Source organism: Morone saxatilis, unplaced genomic scaffold (assembly GCF_004916995.1).
Source record: "Morone saxatilis isolate NCDOM2014 unplaced genomic scaffold, NCSU_SB_2.0 Contig22, whole genome shotgun sequence".
NCBI classification, from domain to species: domain Eukaryota; kingdom Metazoa; phylum Chordata; class Actinopteri; family Moronidae; genus Morone; species Morone saxatilis.
The window spans coordinates 14,519,235-14,542,539 of record NW_023339785.1 but is presented as its reverse complement, the minus strand read 5'-3'; the positions used below and the strand labels follow the sequence as shown (position 1 = coordinate 14,542,539).

General features: G+C 41.4%; 1 protein-coding gene across 1 annotated transcript in view; it reads right to left on the bottom strand.

Annotated features, from left to right (window-relative positions):
• Nucleotides 1–9,185: 9,185 nt before the first annotated feature.
• Nucleotides 9,186–23,305, bottom strand: part of LOC118333989 (protein diaphanous homolog 1-like) — a 74,958-nt gene continuing 60,838 nt past the window's right edge. Inside the window, exons 25-26 of the mRNA XM_035669811.1 lie at nucleotides 19,712–19,801; nucleotides 9,186–11,648 (exon numbers count right to left, since the gene is read on the bottom strand). Of these exons, the coding sequence (XP_035525704.1) occupies nucleotides 11,461–11,648; nucleotides 19,712–19,801 (278 nt within the window). The 3' untranslated portion in view covers nucleotides 9,186–11,460. The remainder of the gene's footprint in view (nucleotides 11,649–19,711; nucleotides 19,802–23,305) is intronic.

Sequence of the window (23,305 nt, the reverse complement as noted above, 5' to 3'; positions counted from 1 at the left end):
TCCACAGTTTTATTACCCTCTGTTTAAGATGCATCTATAGTATGTTCACATCTGTGTTTCCTTTGTCTATGTAGGTCATCTCTGTCTCTGCATTTGTCTTTGTTTTAATTCCCTATCGTTCCTCTGGTAATGCCTGCATTTTAGTGTAAAACCAGAGAAAACCTTAAAGACCAGAATACAGTCTGTTGAGAGAAACAACAAGCAGTAGGGAAGAGACGGTGGGACATTAAAGAGCGAGGAAAATAGAGGAGTGGAGCTGAAAAAGAAAATAAATAAAAAGGGAAAAGATGAGAGAAGAGAAAGAGACATGAAAGAGGAAACAAAGGGAGTTAGAGCAGAGAGAGGTGAGGGAAGCAGACGAGACAGGCGGGGAGGAAGAAAAAAAGAAAAATCAAGGAAAGTCGGGTATGGGTGCTGATTTTTGCCAGCAGGAGGTGAGTGTAACCATGGTTACCAGGCAAAGGAGTGATGTCATCGCCTCTAATAGGTGCTTGGCATGTTGGGGTATTTTTGGGGTTTGGCAGAGCTAAGTCTGTTCTTCACCCACAGCAGTTTATTGTTGCATATCAGGAGAAAATAAATGTCTTTGGGAATTCTGAGTTTCATTTAGTCTTTACAGATAATAAAAGATGTGCACTGGCAAAGCACCAGACATTCCCAGTGTGTGCCAGCTTCATCATTACCTTGCAGTTTCCCCTAAACCCCTTTTCTGAATTGTTTCCCTTCAAGCTTGTTTCTTATCCCTCACATACTGAAAAAGTGTATGCTACAGGGCTCCAACTATATCATTATGAATTGGTTTATTATTTTCGTAGCCAATTAATTATGTAGTCCATAACAAATAACAAATCTTTCAATCAAATTTTTAAATAGCTGGTTTTGTCTAACCAACTGCCCAAAGTCAAAAAGTTATTGTAAAATATAAAACAGAAAAGCAACAAATCCCCAAATTTGAGAGACAGATAGATAGTTGCAAGGTTAACGATTAAACAATTACAACAGAATAAGATTAAAATTGTCATTGTTTTCTGTAGATTAATCAACATCATACTTTTAGTAGCATGTATGTGTATGTGTTCATGTTGACCACAAATATCTTCACTAATCAGCAAGAGTCAGAAAATATCAAATACTTGGTACTTTGGTACTTGGTACTTGGACAATCACTACTCAGATTCATCTCCACTAAAAAAACATTTTGTGAGGTTTAAATGTCTGTCTCTGTTAGAGTCTGCTCTGTTTAACCTATAAATGTCACTGTGGATGTAAGTTTGTTATCTTCACCTCATATTCACCCTTCTGAGATGGGCTTATACATTATATAGGACACACACGCACATACGTACACACACAAATGTAGACATGCTTGTAAGACATGCATGCACGCACATCGTCATACACACACACATATATATAGACCACACCCAGAAATGTACTGCCCCCAGAGGATCTCAGACTGCTGCAGGCTCAGCTAATGTAGGTCAATTGACAGACAACTGCCCTACCTCCATCAACGTGGACAGATAAGGAAGAGGATGGAGGGATTGGCACATTTAAAAACACACTCATAAGAAAACCAAACTCTTCATTTTCATCCTCCCTTCCACAGTGACATGGAAATGTAACAATTGACAACAAAGTGAGCCATGCATTAACAAAATACACACAAACATACAGTAAACAACAACAGGATGATCTCATCAAATTGGTCAGGGGTTCAGACCCTTGTGATTACAGCCTGACTACTCCAGACAGACACAACTGCCTCGAGGGGTCCATGTGACACTTCAACAATCAGTCACCATCCACTGCACCATCACACCCCATCTTCCTCATGCTGAGGTCCAGAATATCTAAACATCAAGACAGGATAATTGTTTATCTGTAAATCTATAAATACATAATTCAGGATTATCTCAGCCCTGAGAGAACATGTGGTTTATCCCACCACAACAAAGCACCTTAAGGGGCAGTAATCAAGCCCACAAACAAGGCGGCATTATGATTTCTAGATCTTGAAGAACACTACTTATTTTCTGTAAGTGTATGCAGGGATAGTCTTTTTTTTTTATAAACCACAAACTTTTAGTATCAGCCACACAAACAACTGTTGTTTTGTTGTCTTCTGTTAGATTTAGAAGGGTTATTTTACCTCCATTTCAATGACTGGTTTCTAAAGACAGCCTGATACAAAGTGCAGATAAGAACGCTCTTATGATAAAGATTTCACCTGCATTATATCATTAATATAAATTAATATTAATCGAGACAGACAGACGTGACTGCATGTCTTGGGGTTTTAAGCCTGCACTCTTTAATTCACATTATGTTCAGCTGTGGTCACATAAACACTTTGTCACAACTATCAACAACATTAGTAGCCATGGCTCACACAGGACTGCACTGCAAGTGACCATGACACTAAACACGACTATAGGTTATCAACATGTCACTATAAGCTGTGTGTGATATGACATGTCAGGTTTTGTGTGTTCACTGATACTGCCTGTACTGCCACTGATACTGACACCCCCACGGGAGCATTTTGTCAAGACAAACAAGCTACTTGTTCCTCTACCATTAGGACCATTTGTTTACTAGACACGTGAGGACTCTGTGTAGGTATTCCTGTCCGCCAGTGTGCATGTGAAAGAGAGAAAAAAGGGAGGAGCGTGGGGGGTTAAGAGAGAGGGAGAGCACTATGGTTATGCATGTGGCTGTGTGACCCCTGATGCTTATTGATATTCTGTTGGCATCAGCCTTCCGTACAGCCTGCAGAGCAGACAGACCATCCTCTCTCTAAGTCTCTCTCAAATTTAGGGGAGAAATCCATCCCCGGAGAGAGACGATGATCCCTTGGGATGATCCATGACATTGCGGATTAGGGGAAGAAAATGCTCAAAAATGAAAATTGTGGGTGGTGGCAGGATTCATGTGTATTTATGTGGGTTGAAGCGGTTTATGGATTGTGGGGTCCATGGTGATTTTGGGCAGAGGGAGAGCAGCATGCCTTAAAAAAGGCGACATAAACAAGCCTGTTAGTAGTGCATAAAAACATGTTGCATCTCAGTTTTCACCACGTCGGTTGACTGCAGAAGAAAAAGTCTTTTTCTTCCCTGAGACTGCTATTGTTAATTATGAGGGGAAACAAGGCAATGGATGATGAGTAGAAGAGAAAAATTAAGGAGATCAAGGCAGAAAACAAGAAGGGGCCCTCTCCTGGTAATATATGAACCACTGTGAAACATTTCCTCAAAAAGCCACACAGACGCCTGTTTCAGATAACACACAATTGTCTTTACAAAAGCCCCATCTGCTCTTTAATAGGATTTAATGCTTAAGTTGTCTCTATATGTTGGGCGTCTTCAGATCTGATGCACACAGCACACCAACACACACACACACACACACACATCAAAGTCCTTTCCACAGCATGATGCCAGTCACATTAGTTCATGCTGATGTGCAGGACATGCTAACTGTTTTCTCAGCAGACACATCATATTATTTTAGTGCAAGACATGCTTCACTTCCAGATGAACAGACACACAAACGAGACACAAACTGAGGACAAATAGGCAGAAAACTCAGCCAGACATGGGATGGAGAGATAGATAGTCAGAAACAAAGGGTTGGAGAAAGCCAGGAGGAAGAGAACGTAGTGCAAGCGAGACAGAAAATGAAGTAGAAACAAAATGCTTATGAGCAGTGAGGAATGCATGGACATTTAAGGAAAAGCAGAGTTGTGCATTGAAGGAACTCAACCGGTAGGAATATCTATGGAGACAGGGAGACAGACAGACTGACACACATATTGCATGAGACAAGCAGACAGTGTTTTTATCTCTGCACCCTGTTGTGTCAGGGTGATGCTGGGCAGCACTGTGATGATGGAGATGTCACTCAGCGGTGTGATGGCACAGCCAATCGGTTGACACTCACTGGCCCATGTTAATTGTCTGCTAATTGTGTGTCACATGGAGAGTGTTATACAAGCAGCCGAGTAATTTGATCAAGGGGATATTATCAAGATATGATGACTGATGCAGGGAGACTGAATGAAACAGGCAGACATTTACACACTAAGATGCAGGCATGTGAATGTATGCAGGCAAATGCAAAATGATGCAAATAAGCACACAAATGCACAGACACACATTCAGCACATATTCAAATATATATATACACAGTCATACGAGTACACCCATACAAAAACATCAGTTAAAGCCTCCGCCCCCTTTTTCTTTTTACATCCTTCAGCAGTCACTCAAACCCTGTTTCTCTGAGGTTTAAATGTCACAGTAGTGTGTGTTTCTTTCCTGAAACAGCAGGAAAGTTGAGAAATGGCCAATCTAAACAAATGAAGTGAGGCTTTAATCCACAGTTCTCAGAAATGGAGCCTGAGAGAAAGAGAGAAGCAGTAGAGTGTACAGCCAAGTTAAAGACAAATGAAACAAATATATTTCAGAGCCCTGGCAATGTGGATGCCAATGGCAGCCAGAGAAACACACAGACACACACACACACACACACACACACACAAAACGCCTGGGTCAGAGGAAAAGAAAAGAAAGAGATTGACGTGGAAAAGATGAGGAAATAGGAGGAGAGAGGAAACATACAGAATATAAGAGATAATATGCTGTATGCATGTAAATCCATTGTTTTCTTCTCTCCACAGCTGAGGTCACATCTCTTCCACATCTAACACACCCTCCCTCCCTCCCTCCCTCCCTGTCTCCTCCAGGAGGCGGAGGGGTGGCAGATATGCTCCGAGGTTCACTTTGCTACCTGGAGACCGACAGCCTCCCTCTGCTAGCCAATCAGAGGCTGTGAAAAACAGACTCCTGCTCTTTCATTGGTCCTCCGCTCCCGGGAACTCATTCCACTATCAATGGCCGTGTCATTGTGTCGTCTGGCAGTGCTGAAACCAATTATACTGCCCCCTTTCTTTGTTCAGACCTCTTTTCTCCAGCAGACCCCCTTCACGCATATAAGGGCATCCACACACACACACACACACACACACACACACATACAAATCTCCCCCGACTCCCCAGAATGTCACAACAAGAGACTGGGGGGAGTCTGGGAATCAGAGGACCTGAAAGTCATAGTAATGAGACATCATTATAGATCACAGTCAATCCTATATACGTGATCTGACCTTAACCAGAATAAACTGTTTACTGTAAACTGAACAAAAACCTAAACATATTGATTTTTAACTCTTCTGACAAACTTAACCGTTTGCATAATTCTTCTACAGGTAGTCAAGGTGTTATCTATGCAACCCTGTCTACTGTGCCAATTATGTTTATAGTGATGTTTGTGCAGCTGCAACATTTAGCCAAAAGTATGTAAGTTTGTATAGTGCAGTGGAAAGTACAGATGTAGGGACTGAGACAGTTTGCTTTCATCACCTGTTGCCTGCTTCCTACTGTATTGCAAGTATTGACATTTTTTTTAATCATTTAATCATCTGCTGATTGATTTTAAACCAGGAATTTCATTGTCAAACCATACCTCTATTTTCTCTCATCTACTGATGTCTAGTGCTAATGTTTATCATCTTACTTTAGCATGGTAGCATTTGCCAGGTAGCACTAAACACATACTACATTTTTGACCTGATAATGATGCTGGATGAAAAGACAGGAAATCTGTTATTACAATTACAACTAAAACCAAAAATGTCAACATCATAGTGAGGGAGTATTACATTTCTATTTCTTGCTAATCCAAAGTAATACAATTTCTAATTTTGAGAATGCACAAGCAGAGAGTCAGGTGCAGACCAGTGTGAGCCGCCCATCAAAATACATTCACATCTCTCTTCCAGTACAACATGCTTTATTCACCAAATGTTCAACCATCTCGCAAAACTAAAGGAAGGCTGAAGATAGCTGAAAACATCCGTGGAACGAGCATGTGGTGCTGGACCTGTTGCAGTTAACAGGCTTGCGTCGCTGTAGTCTACAAGATGACCTCTGTAGTCTGTTGACTTGTGTGACTTGTGTGACTTTTACAAACAATTGGCCCTGTTGAAACTAGCAGGATGACACAGCATATTTAACAAGCAACATGGGTGAGTGAACTAATGAGGTCTAATCAGCCATAATAATGTGAAGGGGTGAAGGACATTTAGACTGATATTGAAGAACGTGCAGCTCAATCTATTGTGTCTCAGATAACTTTGTCCCGTCTTGTTTTCAGACGCTGACATTAACTCTTGTGTGCGATAAAATGTCAAACTTAGCTCCCCTGCAGCTAACATGAGCAGGATGTGCTCACATGTTTGCACAGCCACGTGTGGTGTGTAAACAGTCACAGGCATGCAGAATATAATAAACACAGTCAGACACACCCCTATAAGAACACCTATAGGCTACATCCACTCAAGGATGCAAAGGTGCCAAACAAACTCAAAAAAGAGGGTGCATACACTGCAGGCATAAGTCCAGAACACACACACAAAAACACAGCCAAGTTGTCTGTTCTCAGCCGCTCCCACAGTGCTGCTGAAGTCCACAGCTTTTTAATCCAGAGACCTACACTTTTGTTTGTCAGCTAGTCACTTCATCACAGCCAGCCTTCCCTCCCATCCTACGTTCTCTATTTCAGTCCCCCAACCTCTTTCATCTGCTCTACTATACATTCGTTTCATTCATTCTCAAACCTCCCCATTGGTTTTAATTGCAACTCTCACCCTCTCTCTCTCCCTCTGTTCCAAACTCTTGTAGTCACTCAAGCTCTCTTCTTCAGAATTAAGGACACCTCTTTAAGTTACTGCTTCCATTTACTGTAAATCATGTTTGTTGAAAGCTTGCTTTCAAAAGCCACATCATCCTCCCTTTTATCTTACCCATTTTCCTCAATGTAGAGAGGGGAGACACTGAGTGGAGAAAAACTACAAACAACTATAAACTACAAATTACTGTGTCATGAGGTTAAACGGGAGAACAAATTATGAACCTGCATACAGATATTAAAACTGTTTCTGGTTAACATTTCTACATGTATCCAGTAATTTAACTGTTGCAGAAACTTTGAGTTATTATTACTAATATTTGCGCAGTTGCAATATAGTCAACAGAAACTTTCTCCATTCCCTAACACGACTGACTGGGACATCCTCAGTGCAGTTCTGCCACAAAGAGGGACACAGGAATAATTTCCGAAAGCCTCATCTGGATAACAAATGGAACATACACACACACATAGCAGTGAAAAGCAAAGAGCTACTGGCTCTATTACAGTTTTACTTGGATTAGGATCAGATGCTGGAGTATAGTTGCCTATTTCTGTCTTCAAAGAGACAGGAAGGGTGACAAAGACACACATGTGTACAAAAGAAATGTGCACAGACATTTTGATTCGCCATCTTCTTTAGTGTCGAGCCAGAGTCATTACTGCCCTATGGCCTACATGTGTGCCCAAGTTCCAACGGTCGTAAAATGATGAAAGGAAGTCAGGGCTTTCTGGTTAAATTAACAGGGCAGTTAATGAGGTGAAAGGACGGCAGTCGCAGCTCAGGTTCACTAAAGAGCAGAGGCCTTCATTCTCAGTGCACAGGAGAGCTGGTGGAAAATGGATTCCTTATTCTCCAGGTTTTTGACAAGAAATGACTTCCAAAAACAGAACTCATTATTTTCTCAATCTCTCTGTGATGTCAGAGATAACACTAGTAAATGCTCCATTTAATGTGAGGAGGAAGCAGATTTGGTGCACTAAAACTATGTTAGACACCTAATTAAACTTATTACTGGCATGAGAATAAAAAAATATTCTTGAAAGAAAGTCACATTTAATATTGTATTACTACACACGGCAGTGAACATCAGGTAAAAAGGTTTGAAATGAACCGTGCTCATACTGAGGACCATTATGCACAAACTGAAGGCTCCTTTCAGATTTCCCTGTAAAGTTTCACAGCCCAATAAACAGCTTTCTTGACTCTTCTTGTCAGTGAAGTTTATCATTTTGACTAACATAGACTAAGTAGCTAGGGAGAGTAAAAGGGAGTTCACTTTTCAGGTGGATTTAACAGATTATCAGAGCATAAACGATAAGATTGATGATTTGCTGTTTCCATTTTAAATTAAAAGCAGCTGCAAAGGTTTCAGTCTGAACAAGTTGCAGCGAGAGTGAGAACATCCAGTCAGAAACTGTAAAAGATTTAGGAGATGTGAATGGAAAGGAGGAATCAACTCACTTTACAGAACAAAGCTGAGGCCAGAGAATCTTCTCCAGCAGTTTTGCTAGTCTTGCATCCGCATAGCTGGTATGACACAGCAGGGCATTTCCAGAACAGGCCAGTAGTGGCTAGGCTGACCACTACAGAGATGAGATTAGTGATGAAGTCATGACATAGTTTGTTAGGAAAGTGTTTTTGAGTCAGTGCTGCTGTCCAGAGGAGGAGATGGTGATACATGATGATCTTAGTGACTGTCAGATTGAAGACAGGTGTGCTTCCTCTGACTGAACTGGGTGCTCTGGTCACAACATCTAAAGTGGGCTAGCAGCTCTAAAGTTACAGGAAATCTGAATACTCAGTTAACCATTTTATTTCTTAGGTTGACTAAAGGTTTGTTTGCTGAAACCTGAGAAATAAAAAGGTCAACTGTATTTGACTTGTATCCCAGTTTATATGTTAGTGTTTGGATTGGTAGAGAAAGATACTGGAGCTAACTATAGGAAGGGGTTATAGAATATTTGTGACAGAAATGGAAAGGGGACACAAATGGTGACTGCCCCCCCCTCCCTATATAAACACTGTTTAATATCAGGGATCATGTTGAACACTGGCAAATGTTGGAAATTGTCTCTGGAAACCATGGAGCCATGGAAACTCTTGGAATTTATCTGTAGAAACAATTTATTCCATTGTTTATTCATTTTTCTGCAGGCTTTTGGCAATAAAATTATAGTTTCAGAGTGCAGAAACTATCTGGTATTTTACTGCACTGTGTGTTTACATGAGAGGGGGCGGGGGGGGGGGGGAATAAGAAGTATCGAGAAATGTGTTTAAAAAGGGATTCACTTTGGCAAAAATACAAGAATACAACTGCGCTAGAAGTCACACACACACTGACATTTTATCACATTAACACATCAACAGATGACGCACACTTTGTTACATAAAATCTGACATGACCAAAGAATGAGCCAGTCACACCATTAAATCATTAAATCACTTAAGACAGTTTTAATAGTTCTGTGTAGCAGACAGAATGACTATGTGCATTATTCTGTATACATAGAGCAATCACTGGAAAAAAAAAATCTTGTGTCCATTCAAATACATTAAAATAATCAACAGTAAAAATTTCACATAGAAAACAATTTCTTTAAAAATAAACAAAAAGGAATGACTCAAATTAGAAAACAACAAATATTCCAGTGATGTTCTGACATGTTTTTCATTTTTTAAAATCTCTCTCTCCTATGCTGAGAACAGTAACTTTTCAGTATCTGACGCATATAATGACCTGGCACTGTCCACATGAAGAGATGGGCACAATATAGCAGACATTAAACAGCAGTCGTGTCTCTGGTTTAAATGCAGCTATGACATATTTCTGTGTGAAGAGCAGGCGGGGCAGTCTTTACACCAAATTATACTCAGTGTTAGTGGATAAAAATGAAGCACCAGCACTCGATCAGAACAAGGATTTCTACACCTACTGTACTTGAAGAGCCTTTATTTTAAGTGCCAGTTCCTCCGTGTTCCTCCCAAAAACATTAACTTTTTTTGGAAGATGTCAAATTAATGCTGTTGTTGAGAAAAAGAAAAGAAAATGTATTCCTGAAGAACTGAACTTTTGGAGCTAAATCACCAGCAATATGAAGCACTGATCTTGAGTCAGCGGAACCGCTGGAGTCGACTCTTTTACATCCCGAGTCTAGATACAGTATTGTGTTTGCATAGGAATAAATATTGCATGGAGCACCTGACATCAACTCGCAAGATTCCTGTCAGATATTACAGCACAACATCATGGCAACATGTATGCTGATGGCTACTGAATACAAATGAGAGCAAGGCCAGACATTCTGCAACTACTGTTGCAGTTTAGTGGGAGGGAAAGTGGGTGAGCAACACAAACACACAGACAACTGAACACACGTACTTGTCTCAGCAGTTTTCGGGCAGTTTTCCAGTGTGCTATATCCTCAGCAGAAAGACCACAAAGCTGTTTATGAACCCTAGCATTTATGACAGCATGGTCGGTACCGTACAGTAATTACAGATGGCAACACACATGCATGCACTCAAACCTACATGCACAAACACACACATACACACATAGAGGAAGTTGAATATGCACACAGGACTAAATATAGGCGGCTTACTTCACACACGCAGACATTCTCATACACATAAACACACGGGCATGTAAACTGCTCAGGCTAGGTTTTGTATGAAAACACCCTTTTTAAGAGCAATTTATTTTTGGTTTAACTGACTGTGGAAGAACTTTCTCCTCCAATCTAACCCTATTTCCCTCTGAGGATTATGGGAATGTTCATGTAAGTAAGCAGGTTTTCTTCATATAACTGTTGTGGGCACGTGTGGTGAACAAGTTTATGTGAATGATCCCCAATTTTCCCCAATCTATCAAACGCATGCACACGAGTGAACTAAATCCCTTCTCAGTAAAATAAACAAAACACACACTGAAACGTACACCCAAGTGATGACTGGTCCAAACACCAGCCCAGTGCAAACTGTGACTGGACAAACCTGGGGGTGAAATGAAAACGACTGGATTTCTATGGGTTGGCACTTTTTTTCAATAACACAGCGAAATGATTAACATGTACAAACAGCATACAACAACATACAGTATATCAGACAATTACAAATTAATATGTTTCATAGGTTAAAAAAAAAAACACAATGTGAAAAAGCGCAAGTGGTCTTGGCCTCGAGTATCCAAAGAAAACTCTATGAAGCACCTGCAGGACGTGCCAAATTCCAGACACCCAAGTCTAAATTTGTGATCTGGAAACAACCACAAAAAATCAGTGTGGATCCCTCCTGAGTAAGTCTTTGGAATCGCTCAAGATGCCCTTTGATGAATGACAGGTGAAAATAAAGTGATGTAGAAACACAGAGAAACAGACAAGAATACATAAACAGATATGTGCACATGCTGAGGAAAGCAATTATATCTTTATGACATTGGCAAAGATCCAAAGGTTGATGAGGGACATCCAGGGGTGGTGGCTGAAGTGAGAGCCCAGCCCTCATCCTCTGCCTCTCCCTGCCCTCCCAGAAGACACAGTCAATGCTAACCCTAAAAGATGTTCCTGTTAAGACAAAGGTCAGAGAAACGCAGGCCCTTTTTTCAGTGATCTAATATCTGATGGATAATGACCTCTGGAATGGCTATGAAATACATCTGTGTTTGGATATCATTGACTCTGTGAGTAAAAAAAAACTCCCTAGGGTGCCTAATTGGACCGAGAGGGAGCAGCATCCAGTAACTCCTCTAATGACTCTGCTCCTTCTGCTTTAGGCTCCTCCGTCTCCTCTGTCTTTTTCTTCTTTGCGGGCAATTTGCTGGATGAAGGCGTGTCTTCCTGCATCAGTTCTTTGGCCAGGATGTTGGTCACTGCATGACCAGCTCGTCGGTGGTTGGCTAAGAAAGAGAAAGAGGGAGTTAGTGGGTGAGATAAACAAATAGAGACAATAAATAAACCGTTTTTATATCATAACAAGTCCATGCAGATATGTCAGTGCATGCCATGAAGTGACATATCTGATGTATGTGCATTAAAAAAAAAAAAGAAGAGAAAATAACAACACCCCATGAGCAGGCAGATACTTAACATTTTTCACTGCAAATGATTAGAGACAACCAGTTCACTTACTTACCACACTGACTACTGGGCTGAACACCCAGTCACAAGCATATGCCTCGAAGAACCTCACAGTATCAGAGGCTTGTGTTTTATGTTTTATGATAAAACACAAAATGGATGCTCCCTCTCTTCCCAACATACACACACGTGCATTACCATGACACACAAACACACAAATGGCTTAATGGTGTGGCTGTGTATGTGTGGATTAGCGTGACATCTGGAGCAAACTCGCTGCTAATGTCAGATTAGACTCAACACGATCCTGAAGAAGTGAAAAGAAATGTAGAAAAATGTGGAAAAGAGGGGGGGAAAAGAGACATTTAGAGGAAGTGGGAGAGTAACGAAGGAATGGAGATGGTGAGTGTGTAAAAGCGAGGAGGGAGGAGAGGGGCAAGACGGATGGTGAGACACCACGAAGAGCAAGATGATTCATGCTGTGGGAAGATTAAAGAGGCAGGGATGAATGAAATTAAGAGGAACATGGATGGAGAGACTGAGAAAGAGGAGGAATGTAAAGAATGACAGAAGGAAGTAGTGAAATAGATCACAGGCAAATAGTGGATGCAGTGAGGAAAAGGTAAGAACTGCATAGGGACGAACAGAGAGACAGAGCGAGTGTGACAGATTGTGCCCTGAGGATGCTGTCGTTTTTATTATTCTACCTGCTTACTCTGTTATTTCATCTCCTCCTCCTCCCACACACACACCAGCAGCAGCCTTGCCTTTATCTCTTATTCCCACCCTCTCCTTTACCACTCTTCGTTCTCCTGTGTGGGAGGACAGCTGTGCAGCAGCGGCCATTTTGAATTATATGGGTCAGTGGGAGATTGTGTTTGTGTGTTTGCTGTTATGTTATGCTGGGCGTATGTTCAGTGCTCTTCATTCCTCAAGCAAACGAGGCTATGAATAACAGGTTAACATCAGTACAGGACACATTTGTTACCATAAACAGACACACGTTGATGTAATGCGTTCCCGTGCTACTGATGAGAAGGAAAAAAAATAAAATCGTCACGATGCAAACCAATAAAAATACACATGCAAATGAACCATGGAAACACAAACAACAAACCAAGACCTGACACATGGTTCTGACGGAGCAAAAAAAAACAACACACAAAAACATGAGTTACCGAACAGGTCTCCAGAACTAGCTGTGACAAGGACACAATTGAGTCTGGGGAGAAAAAGGAGAAGGAGGTTTGGGAGATTCAGAGTCATCTTCACAGTTCACTTGTCTTCTTTGTACGTGAGCCTCAGCTGGACTGATCAGCACAGACAGCAGCTGGGGTGTCAAATAATCACCTCACACACTTTCCTTGGAAAGCACACAAATCACTCATCTCTTATGAACACCACGGGAACACTTTCCCTCTTTCTCAGTCTACTCTCACATCGTCCTCCATATCTATTTTTGTTTCCAAATCTCTCCCTTACTCATAAACTTACTAATTAGAAATTATGCAAATGACCCCAAAAAAAACGAGTGAAAGAGTGTGCGTCAGTGTGGGTGTTATTCTATGTGTATGCGTACTGTGACAAGCTTGTCCTGAAAAATCCAACCCGCAGAGAAAAGCTCTTCAAAGGCTGTCTACGCAGCTCCTCTCGTCTCTCATCCTCCTCCACTCCCTCTTGAGAGAGAAGACTGATAGATGAGGAAGAGAGAGGGGGATAAGAGTCAAGATCAGTGGGTTGTTGCATTGGAAGCAGCATGGGAAAAAGATGAATTTAGACAGACACCTGCATATTCAAGTAATGAGAGGAAAATTCTCAGAGAAGTCGTGCAAATTTTCTCTATATTTAAATATAGTTAAAATACATGAACTCAAACAGCCTCAGGAGCAAATACATCACCTGATAAAATAGGTTTAAATGAGCATATGAAGTTATATTCAATTATCCCATTACATAAGATCATAAAAATAAAAATGGCTAAGAGGATGTATTGTCAACAAATCCCATGTCAATGTGTTAGTCCATCCCTCTAAACTTTCCAAACTTAATATATACAACAGTTCTTAAAACGTGGCTCTGGAAGGAAGGATGCAGTGTTTTTGGAGACTTAAAGTCAGGATATCACTGTCTTCAATTTTGACCACTCCTTCACTCTTCTTTATTCTTTTTCAAACCTCTCAATCTTGTTGAAGTGCACTACAGAAACAGCTGAATTAGCCCTTTAACACGTGGCACTACAAACATAGGAAATGCTCAGTGTGTGTGTGTGTCATATGTAGAATCTAGCTGTGATGTTGTGTAAATGATCCATGCCCTTGGCCTGAAGCCTGGTGTGTGCAGCAGTAGGAAATGAGATGTCGGGACCCACAACAAAGACTGTGTTTAGGTCTGTTTACTGGTGGGAGAGAGATTGAATAAGTGTGTTTGCACACTGAGGGGTGATCAGTGGCACAAAGAGTGTAGTGAAAAGATCATCTGTAACACATTACACTGCAGGAGACTCAATAATGACTGCCTGATGAGGGAAAGAATGCTTTGTTGTACAGTATTGTTTGTGTGCTGCCCTTATGAGTGGAAAATACAGAAACAGGGAGAAGAGTGAGGAGAGAATCGGCAGACAAGCAAGTGTAAGGCGGCTTGAGAAGAGAAGGCAACAAGAACTAGCTCAGTGGCTTTGTTAAGGTACACAGATACAGTACCACCTCCTCTCTTATCACACATTTTACCTACCCTGCAACCCAAGCAAGATAAATTCTGCGTGGTGTGGTGCCGGAGGTTGAAAAGGAAGCAGCCATCTTTATAATCTGAGTTTATTGTCGGTACAGCAGCTGCAGCAAAGCCACGGTCATGTGACAGCATGGCAACAGTGCCACGACTAGCATGATGGTGTGTTTGCTGGACCTCCATCAGTGTCTCCATCTTAGCAGGGACTTATATCTCCCTCTTCAGGCTACACTGCGTAACACACTGCTGCTCTGCACTAGAGGACTGTGGGAAACGGTGACGTCATCTAGCACCATTACTGGCTTGTGTTTGTGGGTTAGCATTGATGTGCAAGCACACGTTATGTCACAGAATGGGCTCAACTGGTGCATATGGGGGGGCTTGCTGGCCTGTATTATCCCACTCAGTATTCAGTATGCATGTGGCATCACCACTGCTTCAGTAATGACTTGATTGATGAGTGTGTGTGAATTATATCTCTTGTTTGCATGTGTGTGTGTGTGTGTGTGTGTGAACATCTGTGAAAGCACACTTCTTTGTAGGGGTCTTTTTCTTTTTGTCTGAGCAGACTGTCTGCAGAGCCAGCGTGTGCCTATTGTTGCTATCCCCTTTATCTCTGTCTCTCTGTTGTGATTGGTGCTTTGTCAATTAGTTGCTACTGTGATTGGTTGCTCTGGAAAGGGTCATGACCCAGCAGATGGGTCTATAGTGAGTGTTTAGACGCGTCATTCCCCTGCACACGAATACCCTCAAATAGCTTTAAACACGTACACACACAAATTAGCTTAGTGTAGCCAAGCCGACAAGTCAGTATTCATACGTAGACAGACCATAACTTACTATCTAAAGCAGAGAGCCAGAGTTTGATAGTGTTTAAAAGTATGCAAGGCTGTCTGTCTTCTGGAACGTGACGTGTGTTTGGGTGTATGTATTGGTATGCAAACATCCATGTGTGTCTTTGTATTTGCATGCAAGCATCTGGTGTGTGTGCTTTGTCTGTATGTGTTTAAAGGAGGGGGTAGACAGACGGGGATAGACAGCTGTATCTGCTGCTTCTACACAACCGGCACAAACACAGTGAGCTGAGGTACAGGTCAAAGGTGAAGGGGTATATAACCTCCGAAGCCTCGTGGCTTTCTGTTCAGTCACACTGTGACACAATAAGCATGACAACACACTCAATAGACCCTGAATAGTCCTTTAACACCGAGTTGGTGACGTTGTCCCCCCCCAGCTGTGAGGGGAGGAAATAAAGAGGAGGGGAAAGGAAGGACACACGTCACGTAATGAAGATCCTTAAAACAATATTAAGTGCTGTTATATAACAAAACAAAATATAGTAAATATAAAAATGTTGCATATATTTTAAGGATACACATTCATAGCATCCTAACACAATGCTTTTAAAATCACATAACTTTGTGAGTTTCATTTGTGATATTTGTTTCATGTGTCTATTTTGTGTCACATTATGTATAGATGTACACTGTTGGCACAACAGGCTGCCTCACAAACTTTTTACCTGCAGGATGCTTTAAAGTCACCCAAAGACTTAAAGATTCAAAAGTATTTAGGTCAAGCTATTTTCACCCACCACTCTGCTGTGAGGGAATTGGTGTGTCCTCATTTAATTACCCTCCTGACCTCATCTGGCTCATGCCAATTGTTGTCAAACATTGCTTGATCCTTTTCTCAATGATCTTTTAGCAATTGAACAAGCTGAATTGTAACTGTTGAGACATTACGTATGTTGGTACAGATGGTAATGTGAGATGCCCTCTGATGAAACGTCTGGGCTTCTGCCTGTAGAGGGTAGCTGATCTGACTAGATGTTGAATGGTGCAGTAGCTTGATTCATGATATTTTAAGGAATAAGTAACATAGGTTGTTGTGAGAATGTGTGATCTGATTGAGGAAAATGTGATTTGTAACTATGATTTACATAAACTACATCTACTAGGAAAGCCCTATGTTAGCCACAGTAGTGGCTAAAGACATTTTCCTTAAACAGTGAACTGACAGGTCAGTTAGAAATGTGAGTTAAGAGACATTTGATAGCACAATCAGACATATCTACCTTATTTATAATGTATACAAGTATGGCATTCTTAAAGAACTTTACCAAAATGGTCATTCTAAACTCTCCTGTTCATTCAGCCATTGCAGCTTAGCTCTTTTTTTTGGTTTGTTTTTATTTTGTTGTTTCTGACTAAAAAAAAGTACAATAAGACTTTCAAACTCTATGAGCAGCACCTTAAGACAACAATATTCTTCTACCAGATTAAAAACAGGATAGAGGGTGATAACACTGGCCACTAGATTATCTTACACTAGTCTGAAATTTGTTTATGCATATTTTTACATTTCTGGAATGAAAAATTACATGTTTGTTGTGACTTGAGTGGTGAAAGCTCAGACGAAAACAGTGAAATGTGACTCATTGTGTATTACATATGTACACACATGTACAGTCCAACTTTACTGGTGTGTTCACTCAAATGAGGGTAAGTAGTTCATTCAACCATGGCTCCTCCTCCACTCCTTTCTGTATTTACAGATAATTCGAAGGGATGAACTTTGTTTTTTGTTTGAGAACTCATTAGGTGACACCTGATCTGCAATACTATTCAACAGAGTTGAACTTAATTTTAATTTAACGCATGGAGTAGTAAGTAATTAGAATAAGGTAAGATGAGCAACTGGTTCAACTGGTCCTCAGGGCTAATGGCATATTATATGACACAATCAGTGAGGGGGAGATGAGAAAACATCTCACCATAATAATGCCACTTTTATTATACCTTACAGCTTCAAATGTATCTACACTTATTTAGAGACAGCAATCTTTCATCATTATGTCGCATTTTTGACCTGAAAGATTCAACAACATGAATCACTTTTTCCTATAGCTGTGGTTCCTTGATGATGTGTTGTGTTACTAGACAACATGCACAAAACAAATTCAGTCAGTCTGTCCTGTATGCAAAATACTCTGCATATATGAGCTGGATAGAGGAGTGTTTTTTGTCTGCTCATACAAGGTGCCTGTGGCCCCAGTGGTACCAGATATGTATCAGTTGAGCCGGAGACAGGATGTGCCTCCTCCTACTTCAACTCTACTAAATTAAGACCTCTGTCTCAACCAAAAGACACACTCCTATTGTGTGGGTGAAGGAAGAAACCAAGTGGATAACTGGAAAGAAGCAGCCTTTAAACATGGGTGAAGAAAAATATAAACTCCTAACATCACTGAGATTGCCTAAAAACCACAGCAAAGCTTCACACCCTCTCCACACCAGTCATGGAAAACCCTGAACTTTGGCAAAAGAAAACAAAAATGACAAAACGGTAAGGGAAAAGAGCAGACAGGGAGGAGGCACTGAGCACTGTGATACATACAGCCACTTATATTTTTCCTTCTCTTTCCAACCACAGACAAGTGTGGAAGGCTCTCTCTCGAACACACATGTTAAGGTATTTCCTGTTAGCAGTGTGAGGTGGCCAAACAGTACTATGGGTGACTGAGAAAAAAATGGGGCCCACTTGAGGGCTCAGTCAGACAGTGCTCCTACTTCTGCCTCCATTTCCCCCTTTCACTGTCGTCTCAGTCAGTTTAGTGGTGATGAGCCTGAGCTGTTTGTGATTAAAGAGAGTTTGTTGCACTTAAGAGATTTTCTCAGTGTGACTTAGTGGACCACTGAGGACCACTCATCACAACCCCTGTTTAACTTCTATGCACGATTACAGAAAGAGAGAACGAAAAGAAAGAACGAAAGAACGAAAGAAAGAAAGAAAAGAAAAATTAAGGAAAGAGAGAAAGGAAAGAACAAAAGAAAGAAAGAAAGAAGCAGTCGACTCTCTGGCTCTGAGCTATTCCACTCTGGAGCACTGCTTCACATCTGGCTTCTATTGAGGGAGGGATTGGGTTGCACACACTCTTCCCCAGCCTCTGTTATGTGTGAATACTCAACCCACACACACATAGGCTCTCTCTCAGTTAATGGGCACTGGACACTTTCCCACTCACATGGTTCCACATGAGGTTCCTACAACCAGATATCATGTTACAAAGTTACTATCCTCACAGCTCGCATTGCCTCATGTTCATTTACATGGTTTTACAAGACCATGCTATCCACAAAATGAGCTACATGTACAGAAACCAGAAAGGGGGGGAAATATTCTAGTCTCCAGTAAGTGAATGTAACTGGATTGGGCAGTGGGACAGACAGCAGAGTAAGTAGGTAACCAGATTACTGGCCTGTTTCTATGAGCTTACAGACTGAACAACATGCCCTGAATAAAAATCAATACAGATTGGAGTTATGTGAGTATGCCCACACAAACAGGACATGGACTTCTGGCTGGCCCAGTAATTATAAAAACAGTGTTCCATTTGTTTTGTTCCAAGATAAAAATGGAAAAAAGATTTTGAGCTGAATGATTTTTGATACTATAGACTATATAGATATCAATTTGTGTACACATTTACAGGTGTCTTCTACTTCCATTCTCAAGTGTTCATAAGTACACATCTTTGTGTCTCCGATTGAAGATGAGCAGAGAAACGTTTCTTCTTCAGCAGATGAATGTGAACTCCACAGTGAAAGTCAAACTCGTGAGTGAAGTAAGAAGGAAAAAAGTGTATATTTCCTTCATACTTTAGCCAGTTGTTCCAATATGTTTTGCCTACTGCCCACTCACTGATCCCACTTCCTTAAACTTTCTACCCACACTCTGGTTTACCCTCCTTAGCTCTACATTCATATTCCTCTTATATTTTCCAATTCCACAACCACACCCTCACCAGTTGTTCCTCTCTTAAGTATCCACACCCACCCATAGCAACCTCCTTCTTCTTTTGTTGTTGTGCCACCCATTGGTGAAATTGGCTTTGCCCCTCTGTAACCAGGGCCAGATAATACTCCCACAGTCTCTGAGCCATGCAACAGATGGAACAGAAACAGGGGAGCACAAATAAATCTGTTGTTGTATGTAGACAGAAACATAAAGAGGAAGCGGGACATATGTGTTTCAGTATCGTATGCATACCACAAATGTGTGTGTGAAAGGAAAGGGAAATCTGTAAATCAAGACATGACATGTTGAAAACATCTGCATGTTTCATGAAGATTTAAGGCTCTGCTTGTGTTTGTACCTGCTTGCCGTGGTCCTCGCTTTCTCCTGAAAGCAGCGCCGGACTGCAGCGCCTCCAACAGGCCATCCATGATACCAGTTTCATCACCCTCTGTAAACACAGCATCAAAACATAACATCAGCAATGCATCAAATACACTGGATGAAATCAATATGTGGAGTCACATTTGAACTTTTATTTATATCACGCACACACACACACATCACTCAGTGATCACAACCATGTTATTTTAAATCAACACAACCCTGACATACACACTCATTTTCCTTCCCAACAACAGGGGAGTGATTAGTGGTTTTTCTTAACCCTCTATCTATCACTGTTACACTCAGACACGCTAACACACACGTGGGCAGGGGGGTTATTTACCAGCCACGTGGCCATGTTAGCAAATTAGCTACATTAACCCAGATAGGCAGTGACCTAGTTAAGTTACTGTCACTGGTAGGAGCTACATACTGCACTTTAACAGAGATAAGTCTATAACACACAACCACAGTTTTATTTGAAAGACACACCCACCAGGACCAAACCTCCTCATAAACATTAAAATACTCCAGAATTAATGAGTAATGGTGGTTTACAGTTAACAGAGTATTGACAGGAAAGAGACCTTGTATCTCTGTATGTGTACAGGAACAGTACAGTCTGTACGGGTGGCCTTGCTGATTGTTTACATCCACATTGTCTGCACAGACTCTGGTGGCCTTAAATCCGGGAAGGGGGTGCAAACCAATGGGGGTGACTCCATGGCATGCTGCTGTGTCTACAAGTGTGTGAGTGATTGTTTTGTGGGCAGGATTCAGTGGCACAGCTCAGCGCATAGGCAGATGGTTTTAATTATATCTATTTGAACCTGAATAGAGACATAGGGGTCTGGAAAAGGGGGCAGTGAGATTGGGGGTTAAAGGTTTATGTTGTCACCTCCCCAACCCCCAAACACAAACACATAGCTCTGCTCGCACTCACACACACACACACTATTTAATCCTGCAGTAAGCCATGAAGCAGATGGCCTGTGGTCTCGCCTGTCACGTCAGAGAAAGTCTCTCTCACACACTTATCAGGCCTTCCAAAGCTCACATACACCCCTCAATGTCCATATCCTGGAACTGCACAGACAGATCTGAATGATGTAGGCCATGTTTTTTCTCCTTACGGGGGAACACATCTGGCACATTTCCACTCACACTAATCACATGGTTGGCTTAAACCACTGGTGGAAGCACGCAGACACACAAACCTATTTGTGAATATATACTGGAGGCAATAGAGGGACCACACAATGACCCAGCTGTATATAAAACAGGCTTATTGTTGACCGAGTGAACTCCCAACTAAAACTAGAACATCCTAGGGCCAGTGCACTGTATAGCATTATACAAATAGCTTGGCCTAAGGCAGCACTATTTAATAAAGCCATATATGAGTCTTCTTCATCAAAGGGACTCTTTGTAATGTTTGTTTGTTCGATTAGTAGGAAAGATAATTGGGGAAAGCACACTTGTCAGGTTGATTGACTTGTTGATAATCATGTGCTCTTGTTAATGTACATGATTCTGTGGAAGAGGTATCTGATAATGGTGTTATTATTGACAATCAATACAAAATCAGTTCTGAAATGGCCTCCAAAACTGTGGTGGCAAAGTCAGATGCCACACACACACACACATCAAGGTACTGCCTAAAGCGGGTAAGAACATAAGACGGATTAATTAGTATAATAGCATTTGATAATGAGCTCTTAAAGATGTCTCTTTGGATCTGATCTGAATTGGATCACACACACACACACACGCAACGCCGCGCACGCGGGACACGCGCCACAAAACCACACCCACACACACACACACACACAACCACACACACACCACACCCACCACACACACCACACAACACACACACACACACAGGGAGGACAGTATCTTGTGTGGAGCAATAGCACCCCTAATGGATGTTCACACAATAACAGAAAATGTACAAAGAGGAGAGCAGTAACAACAAACAGAAGTGAATGAATGGAGAAATGGGAAGAAAGTATGGGAAAAAATACAGTGTTTAAGTAATTTGGAGAGATAATATATATTTTCATAATGTGCCCTGATCCTGCACCTCTTTCACAGCTGCCTGGGGTGAGACATCAGGCTACCCAGGCTCATCCCATCTCATCTCCCTCTCACCCTGTGCTTTTCTCCACTCCTCCTCTTAGCCCTTTTTTCTAAGAGACAACAACACAGTCTAATCCCCCAGAGAGCATCTGCTGTCCTACCTTCCTCCTTCCCTCTCCCTCCCCCACACTACTGCCTCACTTACTTTCTGTGTAGAGCACGAGCACTCCTAGTGGCTGTTCCCATACCAGCATCAGTGTGGGTGTGTAAACCACACATGCACACACCCTTGGTCACATCCATAAAAAGCACCCTCACACACTCTTTTATAGACAGCACTGACACCTAGCTGTAGAAATAAGAAAAGATCTGTTTCCAAGTAGTCTGGCTTATGTCCAAAGATGAGTGAATGACAGCCAGGGATGGAAATTTCATTACAGTAGTGGACAATATTTAGCAGATAAAATTAGAGCAAAGATCTTACTTAAAGCCCAGATGGTGAATGTGAACTTTTGGGTGTGGCAAAGTACTCTTCAGTCTTGTGCTCTGAATCCTGAAGTTACAGGTTTCTTAGAGCCAAATAAAAGCCAAGTAAAAGCACTAAATGATTAGATTATCAAAATATTAAATAAGTAACAATCTAATAAGAGTGTGAGGACAATCAGTCACTCACAATAACTAGCATCACATGCAGAGCACATGTGAGGCTCCACTGAGTGAGCTGTCTGTCTGACTCAGAAGGAATGCAAGGCCACAAACTGCAAACACATACTGACCTTCCAGGGTTTAACCAATAACTGGGATATTATGTTTACAGAGAGACTGAGAAAGAAGAACATTCAGAGAATTCATGAGAAAGAAGAACATTCAAAGATAGTACACACATACCCTATGTGGGTGTGAGATGCCAGAAGAAAAAAGGGAACAAGGAAAGCGAGAGCGTGCAAAAGTGTAGTTGCTAAAAACAAGCTTTGTTTAATGTTCATCCAGTATGAGGGTTATAAACAAATACAGAACAAAGACCAGGTGTGTGTATGCCAGATTTGTGTGTGGTTGCATTTAAACAGGGGGGTGTTGAATGACTCCTGGCTACAGGGGCAGTCAAATATGCCACCTGTATGTAAATTATCTCCAGCCCACTAATGCACATACACAGTCGTCTTTGAAGCACTATTATGTTCCAGTTGCGCATGTCTATAGAGGCTGATAATGAAATTTGACTACCTTATTTACTACCACAAAATGTCTGCTCCATGCTTTTAACACAGAGACAAAATATTCTAAGTAGAGCCTCAGTGCTTGCTGGGTCTTTAAGTGCCCCTTTAAATGAACGGCAGACACAGGGGGAGGGAAAGGGGACAAGAAGAGGGAGTGATGTAACAAAAGCAAGAAAGCGAGGAGAGGAGAAGCCAGCTGGAACATGGAGAAAGAGGAGAAAGGCCAGAAAGACTTTTTGTAAAACAGGACACACAGATACACATTCTTA